The sequence below is a fragment of the Phyllostomus discolor genome, chromosome 1 (genome assembly GCF_004126475.2).
Source record: "Phyllostomus discolor isolate MPI-MPIP mPhyDis1 chromosome 1, mPhyDis1.pri.v3, whole genome shotgun sequence".
NCBI lineage: Eukaryota > Metazoa > Chordata > Mammalia > Chiroptera > Phyllostomidae > Phyllostomus > Phyllostomus discolor.
Window position 1 is genome coordinate 14,243,667 of NC_040903.2, and position 18,876 is coordinate 14,262,542.

General features: G+C 49.9%; 1 protein-coding gene across 2 annotated transcripts in view; it reads right to left on the minus strand.

Annotated features, from left to right (window-relative positions):
* CCDC149 (coiled-coil domain containing 149) overlaps nucleotides 1–10,168 on the minus strand; it is a 97,666-nt gene extending 87,498 nt beyond the window's left edge. Inside the window, exon 1 of one of the 2 annotated variants that reach the window (XM_028507989.2) lies at nucleotides 9,889–10,168. In XM_028507989.2, the coding sequence (XP_028363790.1) occupies nucleotides 9,889–9,936 (48 nt within the window). In that variant the 5' untranslated portion in view covers nucleotides 9,937–10,168. The remainder of the gene's footprint in view (nucleotides 1–9,888) is intronic. The other variant, XM_028507988.2, reaches the window with a different exon arrangement.
* Nucleotides 10,169–18,876: the final 8,708 nt, after the last annotated feature.

Here is an 18,876-nt window from a genome sequence, read left to right on the forward strand (position 1 = left end):
GCATCATGATTTCAAAAAGTACTCTTTCCCAGTGCCTTTTAATTCAATATCTGAGTATTGTAATTTTTTTCTCAGATGTTTTGTTTTCTCTTAATTTTGTATTTCTTAAATTAAAATGATTACATTTTGTTCTGAAGATATTAAAAACATTTCAAAGTAATTTCTTTAAAAAAAAGATGTGTTACAATAATAGCATCAAGTAATGAAAGCAGAATAGAAGAGGTGAAATAAAAATGAGGAGACTTCAAAATAAACAATCAACCGAAGGTCTGTGTTCCTGGGGCGCCAGGCACCCCTACCACGGGCATGGTGTCCCCTGACGGGTGAGACATGGATGAGACGCAGACTCTGTGCCACGCAAGGTCCCCAGCCGTGAGGTGCCCGAAGCCCAGAATGGCCTCACTGGCGGGAAACCAGGCACTGGGTAGGAAATGTCACTCGCCCCGCTCATTTCCATTCAGGGACTAGCCAGAGTCCTCTTCTAATCTTCAGCCAATTATTTGATTCAATATGAGGGTCAGTAAATTAATTTTTAACATAATAAGAGTAGAGATTGTCCATTCTAGAAGCACATGCACGAATTTCCCTGCACAGGAGAAGAGAACATGAGTCCATCCCATCCGTTAAAAATAGCAGATGTGCTCACTTGCCCCCACGTGCTGACTTTAATAAACTTACTGGGAAATTAGTCTGCCTCTATGAAGAGAGCTGCTCATCAGAAATGCTCCCGGGAAGCACTGAGCTCGCCTCACGAGAGTTCCAGCGCTCCCAGCAAACTCAACAATGCAGAGAGAGCTCCACACGGGACTCGGCCCGCTGGCAGCAGACTCCACCCCTCCTGACCTTCTACCATACCAAGCACCCCCATTCCAGCCACCCGTCAGGCTCACCTCGGGCTCATTCTATTCCATGTTCCCAATCCAGCCGGCTATGGACTCCGGTCGGAGTCACCCGTTAAGATCTCTCTCACTGTCATGCCTTTTTCTCTGCTCCCATGGATGCTGCCTCCTCTTCATTCATTCGAGCATCCAAATATTCACAGATTCTACAAGGCGCACTGCTGAGCGTTAAGGTCACAAAACAGTAACACATGGTCCCTACTTCCAAAGAGTTCTAGACCTTTTAGGCCCAGGGGCAAGAAAAACAAGTCACAGGCTATTCAGAAAACCATGTAATAAGTGCCATGACATAGGTACCATAGGAGTATTTGACAATGTGCATGGCGACAGGAAAAAACTAGATGACTGATTTCTCACCTTAACTTGTCCTTTCCTGACTCCTGGCAACGTTACCAAATTTGTCTTGATTTGATAAATAAAGGCTTGCGGATGATCAAGGCTCGGTGATTCTTGAATTCAGTGGAAACAAATCTATTCCAAATAATTTCATCAACTTGGACTCCAGCTAGGAGTACAGCTACCCTTCTGTCTTGCTCTTAAAGCCATCCACCCTCTGGTGCACCCTGGCTAGCCAGTTCTCAAGTCTGCTGTAGCTCCACCACTAGTTTCTGTCTTTACCTGGAGCACGTCCTCAAAGGTCAGCCACTAGCCCAGCCCTCTGGGTTAGTTCACACCATGCCCTCTTCAACCAAAGGGGAAGGGGCCAGGTCAAGTTCCACTTCTAAGAAGCTTTTTCCTATTTCAGAAAGCCTCACCAACTGCCCGTACACACGTCTAAGATATATTGTTCACTGTCATGCACTGTTTTTTTCATTTAACAATATCGTTAATGTAAGTAATACTTTGAAATATTAACTGATGCCCTATCTATCCAACTTGCCCCCGTTTCCTGTTTCTCCCTACACACTCCTGTCCCTTTTTAGAAGCCAGACGTCCTGCCTCTGTGTTCCCAGCAGGGGAGTGCCCAGCAAAACACAGGGGAAACGTGATTGGCTTTTCATTTTGGAAGCCTGCTTCTTAAGACTGCGGGGCACAGAAAAGTCCTCCCAGTGGTTCTCGTCCCCATGACCCCACCCACCCACCCACACACCCACACACCCACAGAAGGCCAGAAAAGATCTCAGGGTTGGAAAAGGGGCAAAATCGGGATGGGAAGAAGGAGAGCTTGGTTACTAGTGAGTCTCTAAGAATAAACACTGAGCTTTGCCCCGTCGACCTGGGGAAGGGAGAACTGAGTGAGGGCCGGGGCACTGCACTGGGGGTGGGAGAGCATGGCTAGCTGTCCTGGACGCCTGGTGAGCTAAGGAACTGGAGAGACAAGGGATAATGTTTCTATAGTGATAGCTGTCTTGAATATCCATTGCCCCCCCTTTAAAAAATTAGGTTTCTGTATGTAAATTAGGGGCATAATTTACATAGAGAAAAATTCACCCTTTTTGGGTGGACTGGTTCCGGGAATTGCCACAAACCTATACAGTCTTGTAGTCATCCCCACCATCAAGGCACAGAGGGTGTCCGTCACTCCAGAAAGTCCCCGCGTGTCCTTCTGCAGTCGATCTGCTCACCCCACTCACAGGCTCCGGCTAACAATGATCTGGTTTTTGTCTTTTTTGTCTTGCCTTTTCAAGGATGTCACAGGCATGGACTCTTACAGTAGGTCCATTTGAGCCTCTGGCTTCTTTCAGTTACCAAGCGTTGTTAAGACCCACCCATCTCTGTGCACGGTCAGGAGTCTGTTCCATCTGAACACTGAGCAGCGTTCTGTCGGGGGACGTAGCCCAGCGCGTCTGTTCGCCGGTTAATGGACATTGGGGTTCCTTCCAGTTGTCGGCGATTACAAACAAGATGGCCGTAGACATCCACATACAAGTCGCGGTATGAACATGTGTCTTCATTTCTCCCAGGGAAATACCTGGGAGTAGCGTTGCCGGGTTGTTTGGTTAAGTGGATGTAGAATTTTATGAGAAACCACAAAACTGTTTTCAAAAGTGGCTATACTGCCCTGGCTGGCGTAGCTCAGTGGATTGAGTGCGGGCTGTGAACCAAACTGTCGCAGGTTCGATTCCCAGTCAGGGTACATGCCTGGGTTGCGGCCATGATCCCTAGCAACCGCACATTGATGTTTCTCTCTCTCTCTCTTTCTCCCTCCCTTCCCTCTCTAAAAATAAATAAACAAAATCTTTTTTAAAAAGTGGCTATACCATTTTATAATTCCCCAGCAATATGTAAGACTTCCGATTACTCCTCACGCTTGCCAGCCCTTCATGTATCCATGTTTGATGTGCTTATTTTTCCATTCTAGTAGGTGTGCTGTGGCATCCTACAGTGGTTTGCACTTACATTTCCCTAGTCACTAAGGTTGTTGAGTATCTGTTCATGTGCTTGCTGGCTACCCAGACCTCTTCTTGAGTGCAGTTTCTGTTTAACTTTTTTGCCCATTTGGAAAATTAGGTTGTTTTCTTATTACTCAGTTGGGAGAGTTCTTTATATATTCTGGATATAAGCTGTGTATTCTGCATGCATTTTCTTCCAGTCTGTGGCTTGTCTTTTCATTTTCTTAACAGAGTCTTTCAAAAAAACAGAAGGTTTAATTTTGGTAAAGTCCGATTTATCTTTGTTTTCTGTTATCTTCTGAGTTTTCTCTGTCCAATACACCCTTTTTCTTTTTTAATCTCCTGAATTTTGGAAGAGCGCCTCAGGTAATGATTAGAAAAACTCTCCCCAACTTAAGTTGGGCCTGCCCAGCTAAAAATTGCCTTCCCCGCCTCCCTTGCAGCTATCAGTGGCCACACAGCTATGCTCAGACCAACGGGATGTGAGCAGAAGTGCTATGCACAGCTCTCAAGTCATCCCTCATGAAAGAAAAGCCCCTTAGCCTGATCCTTGTCTCTCTCTCGACAGCCCCCTTTCCATGGGCTGGGACAAAACCACAGTAGCAAGCCAGCTTCAACCACATTGCAGACCAACCCCTAAGACACGGTGAAGTAATAAGATGGAAAAAACTCAAGTTCTTAAATGACTCATGAAGCAGGGCCGCTCTCCCAGCCTGGGCCACCACACTGTGACATGAAAGGCATCTCCGTATCTCCGTATCTACCTGATGTAAAACAATGTATTTGGAGTGGGGGTAGGAATCTTTGTTATGATGGCTTAGACTTGACCCTAACAAACACACCCTTCTTCCTTAGGAAGTATAAAACAATCCCAGCATCCCAGGACCCAGCCTTGTGTTGTGTGGCACATCTCTGCAGACAAAGCACAGTAGTGTCCCGGACCTTCCCTCACTCAGGAGTGCTGTGGGGCAGCAGAATACGGCCTTGTCCCCACCTTGGGCAAGGCAGTGGAACTGCCCGCACCCAGAGCAACAAAGAGGCACCACGCCAACTTGTTCTTCACTCCCCCAAAGTCACACGGGTGTGGCACCGACAGCCAGAGAGACCCAGAGGCCTGAAAGAGGGACAAGGAGGGACGCAACAGTGACATCCAGTGACCAATGACCAACAGATAGCAGACTGAAATGAGAAGAGTGTGGCCAACAAAAGCAGCCCTCCACACCATTCCCCCTGCCATTGGCTCAGTACTACTTAAGCCCCCCTAGCACTTAAATACAAGTTCAAGGAAAGGGAAAGCCATGACTCTGATCCAGATTACATTTCCATGCCCTCACAGTGTGCCCATTGGTAATCAAAACTAAGCTGCTGTAGCCAAATAAAGAAGATTTTGTTTCACGAACATCTGAGTTTGTGTCCTGAGGTTCGTCATTATTGTACCAGTGGTCACTAAGCACTTCACATCAGACAGAGAGCAAGGACTATTTCATCAGCTCCCCACCATTATAGCACCTATGAGTTAAGTACTCTATTATCTTAAGAAAAAGGCCCTAGCTGGTGTAGCTCAGTGGATTGAGCTCAGGCTGCGAACCAAAGTGTCGCAGGTTCGATTCCCAGTCAGGGTACATGCCTGGGTTGCAGGCCATGACCCCCAGCAACCGCACATTGATGTTTCTCTCTCTCTCTATCTCCCTCCCTTCCCTCTCTAAAAATAAATAAAATCTTTTTTTTAAAAAATGGTGCAAATATGGCATACAAAATAAAAATAAAGTGGAGAAAAAGAGGCTCAGAGAAGCTGCACAGCATGGTGATTCTCTCGACATGCATTCCCCTGCTTGTGACAAACAGCCTCCAGCATCCCAGCCCACTCCCAGTCCGTGTGGTCTGGGCCAGGGCCCACGCACAACTCCAGGCCTAAGACAATCATATCACTCCTCTCCTGAGCGATTCCTCCCAGAGAAGTTCAAAAGCAGTGCCTCATGGGATTTGATGGACTCTACTACATAAGAGTGTCTGACTTCTCCTCTGGTTGTGAACTTGAGAGGGTGAGAGGCTGAGACTGAAGGCAGGTAGCAAGCAGACCCAAAGATGGAGAGTAAACATCTGTTTGAGCACTGGATCCCGCTGTGCCCTAGTGACCCCTCTCTTGGAATTATCAGTCGTGTCAGCTGTATTAGTTTGCTAAGGCTACCACAACAAATTGCCGTAAACTGGCGTCCTCAAACAGCAGAAGCTCATTCTCCGACATTCTTGGGAACAGGAAGTCCAAATCAAGGTGTCAGCAGGGCCATGCTCCCTAAAAAGCCTCCAGAGGAGGACTCTTCCTGGCCTCTTCCGGTTTCTGGCAGTGGCCGGCGATCTTGGCATATTCTTGGCTTTGAGCTATGTAACCACCATCTTGCCTCTGTCCCCACACAGCCTTCTTTCCCCTGTGACTTCACCTTTTCTTCTTTTGGTGCATCTCTGTGTCCCAATTCCCCTCTTCTTATTACAAGAATGCTGGCCACTGGATGAGGAGCCCTCTCTAATGCCCTCACCTGAACTCGATTATGTCTTCAGAGATTCTATTTCCAAATAAGGTGACTTTCATAGGTACAGGGGGTTAGGACTTGAACATTTCTTTTGGGGGACACAGTTCAACCCACAACATCAGCCAATACATTCCTCCTGATCTGAACCACTTTGGGTTGAGTTTTTGATCATTTGCATCAAGAAAGAGGTGGGGCCAAGACTCACCCCCAGATCTCCATCAGCAGTCCAGACCCGGAGCTGTGCCCTTAACCACACAGGGCTGGACTATACACCTCTTCAACCCCTCTCTTCCCAAAGTCAGTGACTGTACTGGGGGAGATGCCCAGAGTTAACTCTTCTATCTGTCTCACAGCCACTGCACACAGCACATTCAAGGCATACGAGAGTGACTGCTATCTAATTAATTAATCAATGATTGAATTAAGCATGGTTTATCATAGGCCAGTGGGCTGGGCGATGACCAGGATTTTTATCTTGGAAATAAAAAGTTATTGATTGTTCGCGCAGCTGTATTTCCAGACTTTCCCCTGATTTTGAAAGATAGCCTCAGGGGGTGAGAAGAAGAACATTCCCCCCTCCCCAGACATTTAATTTTCCAAGTAGAATACCAGCCATGCCTCTTTCGTAGGCCTGGCTGTGTTTACTCCAGGGCCTGAGAGAAGACTGTAATTTCAGCTTGTTATACTAAAAGTATGAAAATAAAACTGATCTCTGTAGAATCATTTGAAATGAAAACTGCTTCCTAGAGGCAAGCCGAGGAAGCACACTGATGGAAAGCGAGCGCAGGGCCCTGGGTGGGCAGGGCACCGGCGTGCAGACCGCGGGGGAGGCAGAGACCGGGACTTCTGCAGAAGCAGATGCGTGGCAAAAAGGCCATTTGGCCCAGGTCAGGTGTCTGGTGGCCTCCTCCCCAGTTCCTCTGGCTGGGGGCCAAAATCACTTCGAAACACCGCTGGCCACTGACTACATTTTTCTTTAAACCCTACCCAGCTGAGAACCAGCCAATCCTCCACGCCCGGCCCAGTCCACGCCTGGCCAGCTGAACTTGAGTGGGCAGGGGACTCACCTGGGTGGCTCAGCTTGTGGAAAAGGCAGATTTGGGGCTATATCCACAGGCACTTCCATGCCCCGTGTGTATTTGTTTCCCGTGGCTGCCACCACAAATTACCATAAACTGGGTGGCTTAAAACACAGAAGTTTATTCTCTCACAGCTGGGGAGGCCAGAAGTCCAAATGCAATGTGACAGCAGGGTGGGTTCCTTTTGAAGGCTCTGGGGCAGAGTGTGGCCCAGGCCTCTGCCAGCTTCTGGCGGCTGCTGGCCAGCCCTGGTCTTCCTTCCTCGGCTTGTGGCTGCCTAACTCCCACTGCTGCCTCCATCTGCATAGGACCTTCCTCTGGGGGGCGTCTCTGACTTCTCGTAGCCTTTCCCCTTTTGTCTCAACTCTAGCCTCTCTTATAAGGACACCACTCAGGTTTGGGACCCACCCTAAACCTAGGATGATATCATCCTGAGATTCTAAACTTGATCGTATCTGCAAAGACCCTATTTCCCAATAAGTTCACACTCATGAGGGTGGGGGAAGGGGCGTTAGGTAGATGGATCTGTGGAAGGGTAGGAGGGAGATATCAATTCATTATAGTAGACTGTGATGACACTCAAAATTTTGCATTTTCCCCCAAAATGCAAAGTGATCCTTTGCTCTCTTGGCTCCTAAAATCTCTGGTACAGGTGTTCTGTGGATCACACTCTGAGAAACATTTACTCCAGGTGCTGAGGATTGAAAAAGGAATAAGACATGGTCCCCTATCTTGGAGAACCTACTGCCTGGTGGAAGATACACACAGATGAACAGATGAGTAAAATACAAAGCGTGTGCCCTGGCTGGTGTGGCTCAGTTGGTTGGAGCATTGACCCATGCCCAAAAGATTGAGTGTTCAATTCCCCATCAGGGCACATACCTAGTTTGTGGGTTTGATCCCCGGTCCAGACATGTATGGGAGGCAACCCACCAATGTTTCTCTCTTTCCCTTTCTCTCTCTCTAGAAAGCAGTGAAAAAATGTCCTCAGGTGAGGAAAAATAAAGCAAAACAAAATAAAATAAAATGCAAAGTGTGGCCTAGTGACCACAATCTCTGAAGTCAGACAGACCAGGGTTCCAACTCTGCCCCTCAGCTGTGAGGCTCCGAGCAAGGTCCTTAGCCTGTCTGAGCCACAGTCTCCTCACCTGTAAAATAAGAAATAATTTCTCCTTTATACCACTATGAGAATGAGGACATATAACATGCTTAACATCGAAGGTGGACACAAGAAATAGCAATTAGCTATTGTGAGGACAGAAAGCCTATTGCATTCATTTCCACACCCCCTAGCTAACCCCTTGCTGCGTGCCTTCTGCATCTTGGGCCTCTAACGAACGTCTGTGGAAGGCAAGAAGGCATCACTGGAGAGATGCAGCTGGGTTAGCCAAGCCAAGCCCTGGATCGCAACGTCATTCCACAAGCATTTTCTAAGCACCTGCCGTGTGTGGTGCTCAGTGTGGAGACCACTGGAAGGAAGTTGAAGAAAACACACAGCCTAGCGGGGAGACTGCTTGATTACAATACAGTGCATCTCCTTCCTTTGGCTTGCCATCCTTCACACTCCGCTTCGTTGTACTCGCTTAGTATTGGTAGTATGTGGGAAGCCCCCTCCCAAACTGTACCATATGCTCCAGGAGTCCTTTGATGGCAGAAAGAGTTCTCTCCTCGCCACTGAGTCCCAAGGACTTGGCAATGAACCTGACTCCTAACAGGCATCTGGTAAGTATTGGTGGGCGTGCTGAGTATCCTGCTATGTCAGAGTCCAACACCCGACTAATGTGAAGAACCACCTCCAGCCTCTTGGCCTGCTGGGTATGATTCTGGATGGGCCTGGAGAAGAGATGCCCAGAGAATCTGTTCCTTAGCATAAAGCTTGAATGTTAGGGGAGATGAGGGCAGGGTGCAATAAACATGCCTCCTAATACTCTTGTAGATAGAGTTAGGAGCTTTCAACTCCTAGACCAAGAGTAAAATTAAACTGCAGGAGAAGCTAGGACATCTCATTCCTCCTCAGAAATGCAGTGCTTTGCATATACACGTTATGAGTCTGCCCTGGAGGCCCAGAAACATGTGGGGAAGAGAAAGTCAGCGCAGGGTGTCCCTTCCGACCCCCCCGGAAGGGAAGGAACAGAGCAAACCGTGACACTCTGCGTGTGTGCCCAGGAGCGAAGGGGCAGACGCCCCACGTGGGCCTTGGGGATGGAAGGTAATTCTCCGAGGGGAGAGAAAGGAGAATGTCTGGTGGGTGGTCAGCCTGGCTGGGTGACATAGGTAACTGCCCTCACAAATGGCGGGAAGCCAGGCAACTTACCTGGGAGAAGGACACGTCAGCAAACCCCCTCACCTGGAGAAGCCAGGCAGTCCCTCCCAAGACAAGAACGCTCGGGGTGGAGTGAAGAGGAAACAGCACGGGGATCCAACACAACGGACCCAGGGGTGTTTATGACCAAATAGGAGGGCATGGTGTTCTCTGCTTCCACAAATCGAATGAATTTGCACCTGTGTTTCATTTAATGGGCCGACAGCACACACGAGTTGTTTAATTGTGAATGAATGAAGGCCCGGGAGGAGCCTGAACTCCCCCACCCAAACCTCCGCTGCCCTGCAGGTAACGACGCTCCGCCCGGGAGTTACCCCAGGGCCCGGATTTCCCCCCTGGCACCACCTTTCCGCTTCAGCACTGGGCGTCCAATCGCTTGGCTCCTAAACAGCGGTGACTAGGAGGCAGGTGGGGCTTGGCTCCAACGCCTCCCGGATCCCCGGGCTTCTCTCTCTCTCCAATCCAGGGCCATGCTCTGCCGCAGGGAAGGCCCCTCCCCAACGGCTGTCACCAGATGGCGTGGAAGAAAGTGGCACCGGGGTAGACCGGGAAGTGCGGGAGGAACAGCGCACCTGGCAGGTCGCGCGGGGCTAGGCTGCCGTGGCCACCGGGTGCGCGTCCCCCTCCCGCGCGTCCCTGCCCCGGCTCCGTCACCCGGGGAGCGGGGCCCGGGGCTGGCGGGCGCTGGGCCCGGCGCATCCCGCCTGGCCGGCGCCTTGGCCTCACCTCGCTCACCAGCCCCTGCCAGTCGCTCTCGGTCCTGTCGCCGTTCATGGCCTCCTCCTGCAGGCGCGGGCGGGCGGCAGGGACACCACCCTCCTCCGCCTCCGCCTCCTGCTGCGCGGCCACCGTCGCAGCCACCCGGCCCCGCCAGGGCCTGGAGCCTCCGAGCCGCCGCTCCGCCGCCTCCCGCAGCCGCCCGCGCTGTCGCCTCCACGTCAGCCTCGGGAGGAAGGGGAGGAGGAGCCGCGGCCCGGGCCCGCAGCCACAGCCCCGCCGGCCTGGCCTCCCCACCCCCACCCCCACCCTCCACGCAGCCCCGGGCTGCGACGACCGCCCCGGCCCCCGCTGGGACTTGTAGGAAGGGGCGGCCGGGTCTCAGCCCGCAGGTGACCCCTGACCCCAGCGTTGCCGCTCCGCAGGACCGGAGGCAGGCAGGGCGGGCACCTGTGTGTGCCCCGCAAGAAGCACGTATCCCTGAATCCAGCCCTTTCCTGACCGCCATCAGGTCTCGAGCCAGCAGACGGGAAGCCCCACCGGGGCCTGGCACGGGGCAGGTGCTCTGCACAGAGCTGTTGAACACCTGAATAAAGGAACCACGTGTTAGACATTTAACATCGTTTTTCCAGCTACTAAGGTTTATGTATATTTATTTCTTAAATGATCAACTGTCCAAACAAAAAGAATGGAAGCAATTACAAATAAAATGATACTGACTTCTAAGCAGGTCCAACAACTGAGTGCGGTGCTTCACACGTGGCAGGAGAGGCGTTAAAGACGGGGCATCAGCACGGACCTGCGACTTCCAAGAGGAAGGAGCGAAAGAGAAAGACAAGGGGCAGGCGAGTCGCACAGGAGTTGATGTCATTCAAGGCGCTTTTCTTGTGCCGCCTAAAACCCGCCCGTGGACCGGCGCTAACCGTGAGCTTTCCGAGCTGCAGAAGCACTCGCCTGTCCAGACGCACAGGGCGGTTGAGGAGCTGTGAACACATGCTCAGGTGTAAAGCGGCCCGGCCAGTGTGTGCTTGTTATTTCTAGGCCGTGTTGATCCTGGATCCACCCTGTGAGGTGAGTGTTATCCCCACGCATCAGATGGGGAAACAGACTCGACTCGGGCGTCCGGCTCCAAGAGGCCCTCTTCAGCATGCCGGAGATCTGCGAATGAAGTAGCGCCCCCCTGGGAGTTGGAAAGATTGGATTCTGCCGTTGGCCTAGTTTTGTTGACATGGTAGACTGTTTGCAAAATGGCGCGAATAATTTCCTGCCTGAGTCCCAGCCCTCGCCTGTGACTTTGACCCTTGGCTCAGCCACCTGACTCTCTCTGGCTGACGCAACATTTGGAAATGTGCTCCGCGAAGAAGCCAGTAACGCGCTTGTGCAGTCAGGCTTATTCCCACTTATCATGGGCACCCGTGATCCCCAGCAGAGATACAAGCCCACAGAAAAGCTTGCTGGACGATCAGGGATTCGTGGCCGACAACCACTCAACTGCCCCATATGTGAGTGAGGCCACTGACCCTCAGCTGCCACGGCAGAGACCACAGAAGAACTACCCCGCTGAGCTCTGCCCCATTTGCTGCCCCGCAGGTCACGTGCCACATAAACTGTCATGGCTTTAGGCCACTAACGTTTGGGAGGGTTTGCTATTGGCGGCAGGAGCACGGAAGGGCCTGGGTGGCCTCAACTCTCCCTGGCAGCCCTTAAGAAGCAATGGCCCCTGGCATCATGACCTTTTGGGTCCTCCTCTGACGAGTGACCCTACGATCCCACCACAGATTCTGGCAGGCCGGCGACTGTGAGACTGCTAGTCAGCACATTTATTCCAAGCCTGTTGTACACGAATCCTATATTCATCCCGGGTCCAATAACATTGCAGACCGCAGCCCCTGTCCTGGGATGTGAGGGTTTGTAAAGCTTACTAGTGAGGTTTTGCTCTAGGGAATAAAAAGAGAAAAAGAAGGGGCTAGAATGCAGCGAAGGCTTCCGGCCTCCTGCCCATGCCGGGCCACCTCGCTTATTCTTTTAATTCGAGGAGGTGGAAGGAAGGTCAGCCCTGAGCTGAACGTCTAGGGTTAACTCAGTGCCGAGCTTGTGCTCCTAACAGCCCGATGTCTCATGCTAGGAAGCAGGTACTGTCTGCCAATATATTGCCCTCTGGCAAACCATCTGGTTGCATTCTGACCTGTCGATGAAATAGACTGTGGGAAGAGTGGACATAACTTGGCCCATCTGCCTTCCGCTGCCTCTCGGTCTGTGCCTTGCTCTCGGCTGGCGTTCAGGTGGGAAAGCATCCTGCCCCTTCCCGTTACCATGTTCAGCTGAGGCTTTCAGTACTGCTGCTCCTCGGGAGCATTCACTGACACGCATTTCAGGCAGCAGGACAGGCCATCCGCAAGCTGTTGGGAGCTGAGGAATCTTCCATTAGAGGCCATGTCCCTTTAAGACAGCTCTGTGGGATGCCGTTTCTCCTATCTGTCTCTGAAGTAAGTTAGCCGGAGTTTAAGGTGTTTTAGAATAAAATCGGGGAGGAAAATCAAAGCATGGCAGGCCTCTTCCCTCCCCGGCATGTGGAGGAACTTCCCACTCAGTTGAAACATCTCCAGTTGCTGGGGTTTTCCTTAGAGGTTTCATGCCCCACCTGCCAGCTCGAACCTGCTTCGCTTGTGAGATGTGATGAGATCGCAAACCAAGGCAGTGTTGCTGCGAGCGATCTTTTTTATCTCTTTTCATTTATGGAGCCTGACATTGAGTAATAATAATAATTAAATACCATTTAAGCTCTTAGGCACCTATAGAAGAAGGCCTCTAGATACGTCATCCACAGCAGTCTAGGCTGACAAAAACACAGCTCATGATAGTGCTGGTTAACGTTTTTCAAAAAAATAAAACTAAAAAAAATAATGCAACTGCTGACCAGCTCTCCTTACGTCTGATGAAAGCAGTGCGTTCGATGTTTCATCTGACAGTCCACGTGCACAGAACCAGTTTAAAACCAGGGGCCCTTGGCTGCCATTTCCCACCTCCAACTAAGCATTAACACATGGTTTTAGCCTCTATTTTCTTTCTTTTTTTTTAATTAAATGGAGGTTTATTTGCTTTGCTGTAGAAAGATGACAGTAAAATCTCCTATGACCTAGGAAAATGGCTATAAATATTTTAGCTTATGTCTCATATTTTTTTCTATGCATTTATTTGGGGAGATGCTGATTTTTACTATGGTGTGATAGTCTGTCTTTTCTACCCTATTGTAAATGTAAAAAAAAATAAATGCTGTTAATACTAATTACATATTTTGAAAGCCCACATGAGGGGGCTTTATTTATTTTTTATTTTCATTTTATTTGTCAACTACAGTTTACAGTCAGTACTATTTTGTATTATTTTCAGGTGTGCAGCAGAGTGGTTAGAGAATCATATATTTACAAAGCGTTCCCCCGGTGTTTCCAGTACCCTCCCGTCCCATACGTAGGCATTACAGTGTTATTATTACACTCCCTCGGGTGTACTTTGCATCCCCGTGACTGTTCTGTAGCCACCAGTGTGTACTCCTTCATTCCTTCACCTTTTTCACCCAGTCCTTCAAGCCCCCTCCCTTCTGGCAACCGCCAATCCACTCTCCGTGTCTATGAGTCTTCTTGTTTTGCTCGTTCGTTTATTTTTTGGCCTCTGTCTTCATGTCCCCATAGCACTCTGAAGAACCTCTGGGGACCCGGTTTTTCCATATATATTGTAGCTGCGGGGCCAGTTCTGTTTATTTATTTATATGCACCTATAGTGCTAGGAGAAAGCGCTTAGATGCTTTTGAGTGATGCTCTTCACTTTCAAAAGTTGGAGAGCTTTAGATGTGGAAACTCCAAAATAGCTTGATCTAAGAAATTGAACCAGCAGATACTGATGAAAACAAAGGAAACAAAATTAAAAAAAAAAAAAGAATCTCTGGAGAGATTCGGAAAGAACAACATGAACTTATTGTTAGAAACCTGAGCCTCTCATTACAGGTTTTCTACTGACTTGCAAGATGGCTCTGGCCAAGTCCCCACAGCCCCAGGACACCCCCCCCCCGGGGGGGGGGGGGGGGGGGGGGGGGGGACTCTAAAGCTTTTGATACAACTTCTCCAGACAGTATTTTCTGTTCAAATTCCGCTTCCCGAGCCAAATGTCAGAGTTCTCACTGGAGGAAATGAAGCAAATCTCCAGGAGAGATTTTTGGCTGGGTTTTTCTTTGAACTGTACGGCTGGGCGATATTCACAGGCACTCATTTCCCGAGTCACTTTTCTCCTGCCTGAATTAAGAAACCCAGTCTGATGAGGCTGGGAAGGAGATGCTTCATAATGGCTGTGCTTTGCAACGGTCGACAGGCACAGATATAGATACAGATATATAGATATTTTATAAAATACAGATATTTCAATTAACTCTATGTGAGCCAAGGCCCCCCAATTCTTGCTCTTGTCAAGGGAAGGCCCTTTTGACAGGCTCTGCCAGGAGACCCCACGGGCTGGTTGCTAAACGCCTTCCTTTGTCCTTGATTTCGTCCAGGGGCAGGGAACTGCCTGTCCCAGGGCACACTGCAGTCAGGCTTCCTGCAGAGCCTGGAGACCTGAGGTTCCCCGGGACCACTGGCCTCAATTCTGCAGAAGATACACCTCCTCTCTTCCCCCTACCTGGGGATATTCTGCAAAGGGGCTCATCTATTTTTCTACCAGGGCTGGCAGCCAGACAGGATTCTGGCCCAGTTCCTGACTCGGAGCATCCTCTGTGTCAAAGCCCCCTGAGTCCCTGGGTCTTCCATCTGCCCCCCCAAAGCCTTCCCTGCCCAGGAGCAAACAATCAGTTGCTGGCTGCTCCCCCCAGCCCCGCTGGCTGCCAATCAGCAGGGCAGCAGGAGGTGGAAGTAAGTTCCACTCCCTGCTGAACCACCAGGAGGTGCTCAAATTGACTGAGTGGGGCTGATGATGAGCTGGCAGGCTGGGGACCCGCAATTGTCATCCTTTGGGGGCGGGTGGCGGGGGCAGGTGTGGGTGTGATTGGCTGGGGCGTTGTGGGGCAGGGGGTGGGGACTAGCCGAAGCAGAGGGGCAGCTCCTTCTGCTGATGGAAGAGTTCCAGGAGGGGGCATGGAGATGTCAGCAGGACAGGGCGATCTGCTGGGGGAGGCGAGATAGGGAAGGAAGGGGACACGTGGGGCACCGGGCACCTGATGAGAGGCCAGAAAATCAGGAACCGGGTAGAGAAGTGGAAAACCTGGGGCACAGTGGTGGGTGGGGAGGAAGACTTGTTGGACTTGTGGGGGGTGTGGGGGCAGCAGTGGTCCAAGGAAGAAATTAAATGGAAAAGAGACAGGAAAAGTCACTGGCCTCTCAGATTATTCAAATTTGTTGCACTTATTGATAATATATTTCATTTCTTCTGTGTGTGGGGGGGTATGATTCAGCACAAATTTGATGTAAATTTATGGAAATGTAGATGCAGAGAGGCCGCAGGCGGGAGTGGCAGGCGGGCAGGCTGTGTGGCCCTGGTGGGGGCGAGGTGACCACTCTCTGGACTTGGGGAGCTCAAAATAGAAGCGGCTGACTTGGGGGCCACTGGCCTCCTCTTCCAGCCAAGGGAGGAACTGACCCTGTCGCTCTGGAAGGACTATTTTTAAAAAGAAAAGTCTGATGACTATCAAAAGTAGAATCACCTACATTGTCCTCCTGTCTGACTTTTGTCTTAGGGTGGGGGGACCATTTCCATCCAGCAGAGATGATCAGGGGAGAAAAAAGATTAACATTAACTAGGACCTACTGTTACACAGAGCCGGCTAGGGAAGTGACAGAAATGTCGTTTTTTTCCCTCTGCACTATGAAAGAATAATGGGCTTGGGAAGGAAAAAAAAAACAAAACAAAGAAAACAATTTGCTAGAGAGGGTGAAAAGGTGGCATTTCATATAAATGGCCAGAGCTGGTAAAATATTTATTGTCCATTAGGCTGTCCTTCACAACACTGTGGATGCTGATTTTTCTCTCCCCCGCCCCTTCAAACCAGGTCATGGCGTTTATCTAAGGATGCGCCTCTCCCAGTTGGCCGCAGCCTCTGCAGTCTGGCCATGGCCGTGACAAGCCAGGGGACCCATTTCCAGTTTGAGGGTAGCCTCTGTGGGCGAGGCTTCACCCTGCAGCCGGGAATTGCAGGGGCACAGGAGGTGCAGACAGTAGAGACAAAGCCAGGCCAAAGGGCCCTGCTGTCCCTTCATCCCCATGAAAGACAAATATTCTTTCTTTCCGCCAAAGCGGTGCTGCCCTTCCATGTCCAGAGCGTTGTGGCTGTCCCCAGCTGCTGGGGCTCACCTGGTCTGGTGGCAGACACAAAGGTATTTAGGTGCAGCCCACAGCCACGGTGTGTGGGCATATCTGAGCCCATGTTTCAGAGGACGGTGGTGATCTGTTCATTTTTATTACATTCATGGGGCAGAATCTGTCGGCCCTTGGTGACACCGATTATAATGCTTTGGATCTCATTCAGTCACCAAAGGGCAAATTTCTCTTTGTTCTCCAACAAAAACACAGCGTGGCAAGTAAACATGAATTCTAAAAAGAAGCTGTCATGTAGGGTATTTAGGAGCGTACCCTGTGCCTGCTGTTGCCCCGAGTAGCTTCCCTTTGGAGAAAGAGGCACAAATGTGTGCCTTAGGGGCCCTCATGTGACACAGTGGCTGCCATTTGTTAACCCTGTTTATTCCCATGGGATAGGAAAAATAACGTTAAGGCATTATAAGAGAGTCTTAGGAGGCTCTCTTTTAACCTATAAGGTCACTTATTCACTTCACAAACATTTCTTGAGTATATATATGCTGAGTTAGGCCCTGGGGATGACCAGGCTTAGACCTGGTCCTCTGTCCTCGAGGCCCTTAGTCCAGTGGCCTCAAGCAGCTGAGCACTGCAGATGCACGGAGAGATGGTCCACGGCCGGTGTCTTCAGAGATGATGTGTCACACGGGCTGCAAGGACCCGTGATGGGCCGTGGAAACTAGAGCCACTTAGTACCCTTAGAAATGGTTGAAATGGCAAATTTTACATTACCTATATTGTACCACAACGAAAAAAAAGGTAAAAGAAAAAAACATTGAAAAACTAAAAAACACAAAAAATGAAAACCCAGGTCCACGTGGAAAGCTGAAACAAAGCAAGATCAAAGACTACAAAGGCACAGAAAGCATACATTGGCGAGTCTGTCCATCCAGTCCCAGAGCATCTGAATAACGGGAAGCAACAAGCCTTTTGCAAAGTGAAAGGAGAAACTGGACAAAAACTTTAGAAAGGGAGCATGGGCTGGAGCGGCGAGCATGGAAGCTGGGACGCCATCGCTGCTCTGTGACTTCCCCTCACCTACACAAGGAGCAGCCTGGGCCGGCTGACCTTGGAGATCTGTGACTGCATGAAATTAAAGCAGAATTTTACATTTGAATGGAACTCTGTACAAAAGGTTAGTGGAGGTGGTGTTCATATCATTCAAGACAGATTACAGCATCACAGAGCATTAGAAGCATGAGGAATCTTAGCAATCTGGACCCTTATTTTACACAAGAGAAGAAACAGAGGCCCAGCGTGATAGAGGTCTGAGAGCTTGTTAGGGCCAGAGCTGTGGTGGGAGCCCCGACCTCAGATTATCTGTGCCCTGACTCTTTTGCAGTGCTCACAGGTTGCCAATATTCGAGATTCATAAGAACAGAATTCCCGTTATCTATTGCTGTTCAATAAACCACCCACAAGCAGTGGCTTGAATATGAACCTATCATAGTCTCTTGCGGCTCTGTGGGTTGACTAGGCTCAGCTGGGGGAAGTCCGATGGCTGCAGTCCCCTGAAGACTTGGCTGGGCTGGATGTCCAAGCTGGCTCGCTCACATGGCTGGTGGTCGATGCCGGCTGTTGGCTGGAGCACCTATCCTGTCTCCCCGTATTGGGCTTCCCACAACATGGCATCTGGGTTCCCAGAAGGAGTTACCCAAGAGCGAGTGTTTCAAGAGGGTGGAAGTGTGTCTCAGTCCATTCTGGCTGCTATAACAAAACTTTAATCTACCATGCACTGGTGGCTTAAAATCAACAGAAATTTATTTCTCACGGATCTGGAGACTGGGAAGCTCAAGATCGTGATGCAGGCAGATTCAGTGTCCAGTGAGAATGCATTTCCACGTGGCCGTCTTTTCACTGTGGTCTCGCCGTGGTGGAGAGTGAGCTCTCCGGAGTCTCTTCGATAAAGACCTAAATCCGAGTCGTGATGGCAGAGCGTTCATGACCTGATAACCTCCCGAAGGCCCCACCTCCCAATACTATCACCTGGGGGTTAGAACTTAGACATATGAATTCTTAGGAGACAGAAACATTCAGACCATAGCAAAGTGGAACTTGCCAGTCTTATTAAAGGCTAGTTCTGGAACTGGCATGGAGTCACTTCCACCATATCCTTTTGGTCAAAGTTCCTCACAAGACAGCCCAGATTCAAGAAGGTCGATAAACAGACTTCACTCCTAGATTGGGTCGCATGCAGTGGTGCCTCGTGCGTGCATGCAGAGACTTGGATGGTTACCGCCTTTGGAAACAAGTGACCATAGCAGCAATTCTGATTTTACTGCAAAGTATCCTTTGGTGCCTTCTTTGCAAAAAGAATACTAGGCAGGTATGAACCAAGCCTGACATTTTTTTTTATCTTAATAGAAATAAAATCAATTGAATTCAGACCTCAATACAAGTTTTTGTTTGCTTGTTTGTTTGTTTGTTTAGAACCACCTAGATCAGGGATCACTTAAGCCAATCCATGACATAGGCAAGTCCCTAAAAAAACACACTCACATGAGGACTGCGTGAAGGCTGGAGTATGGAGAGAAAGGTGGAGCCAACAATGACAGGCGCTGAAAGGCCCTCATCTCCCTTTATTACGAAAAGCAGGGAAATAGAAAAGGGACTCTCAGCTCTGCTAGAAATAAACTCCTTGATGGCAGGGATTATGCTGTATTC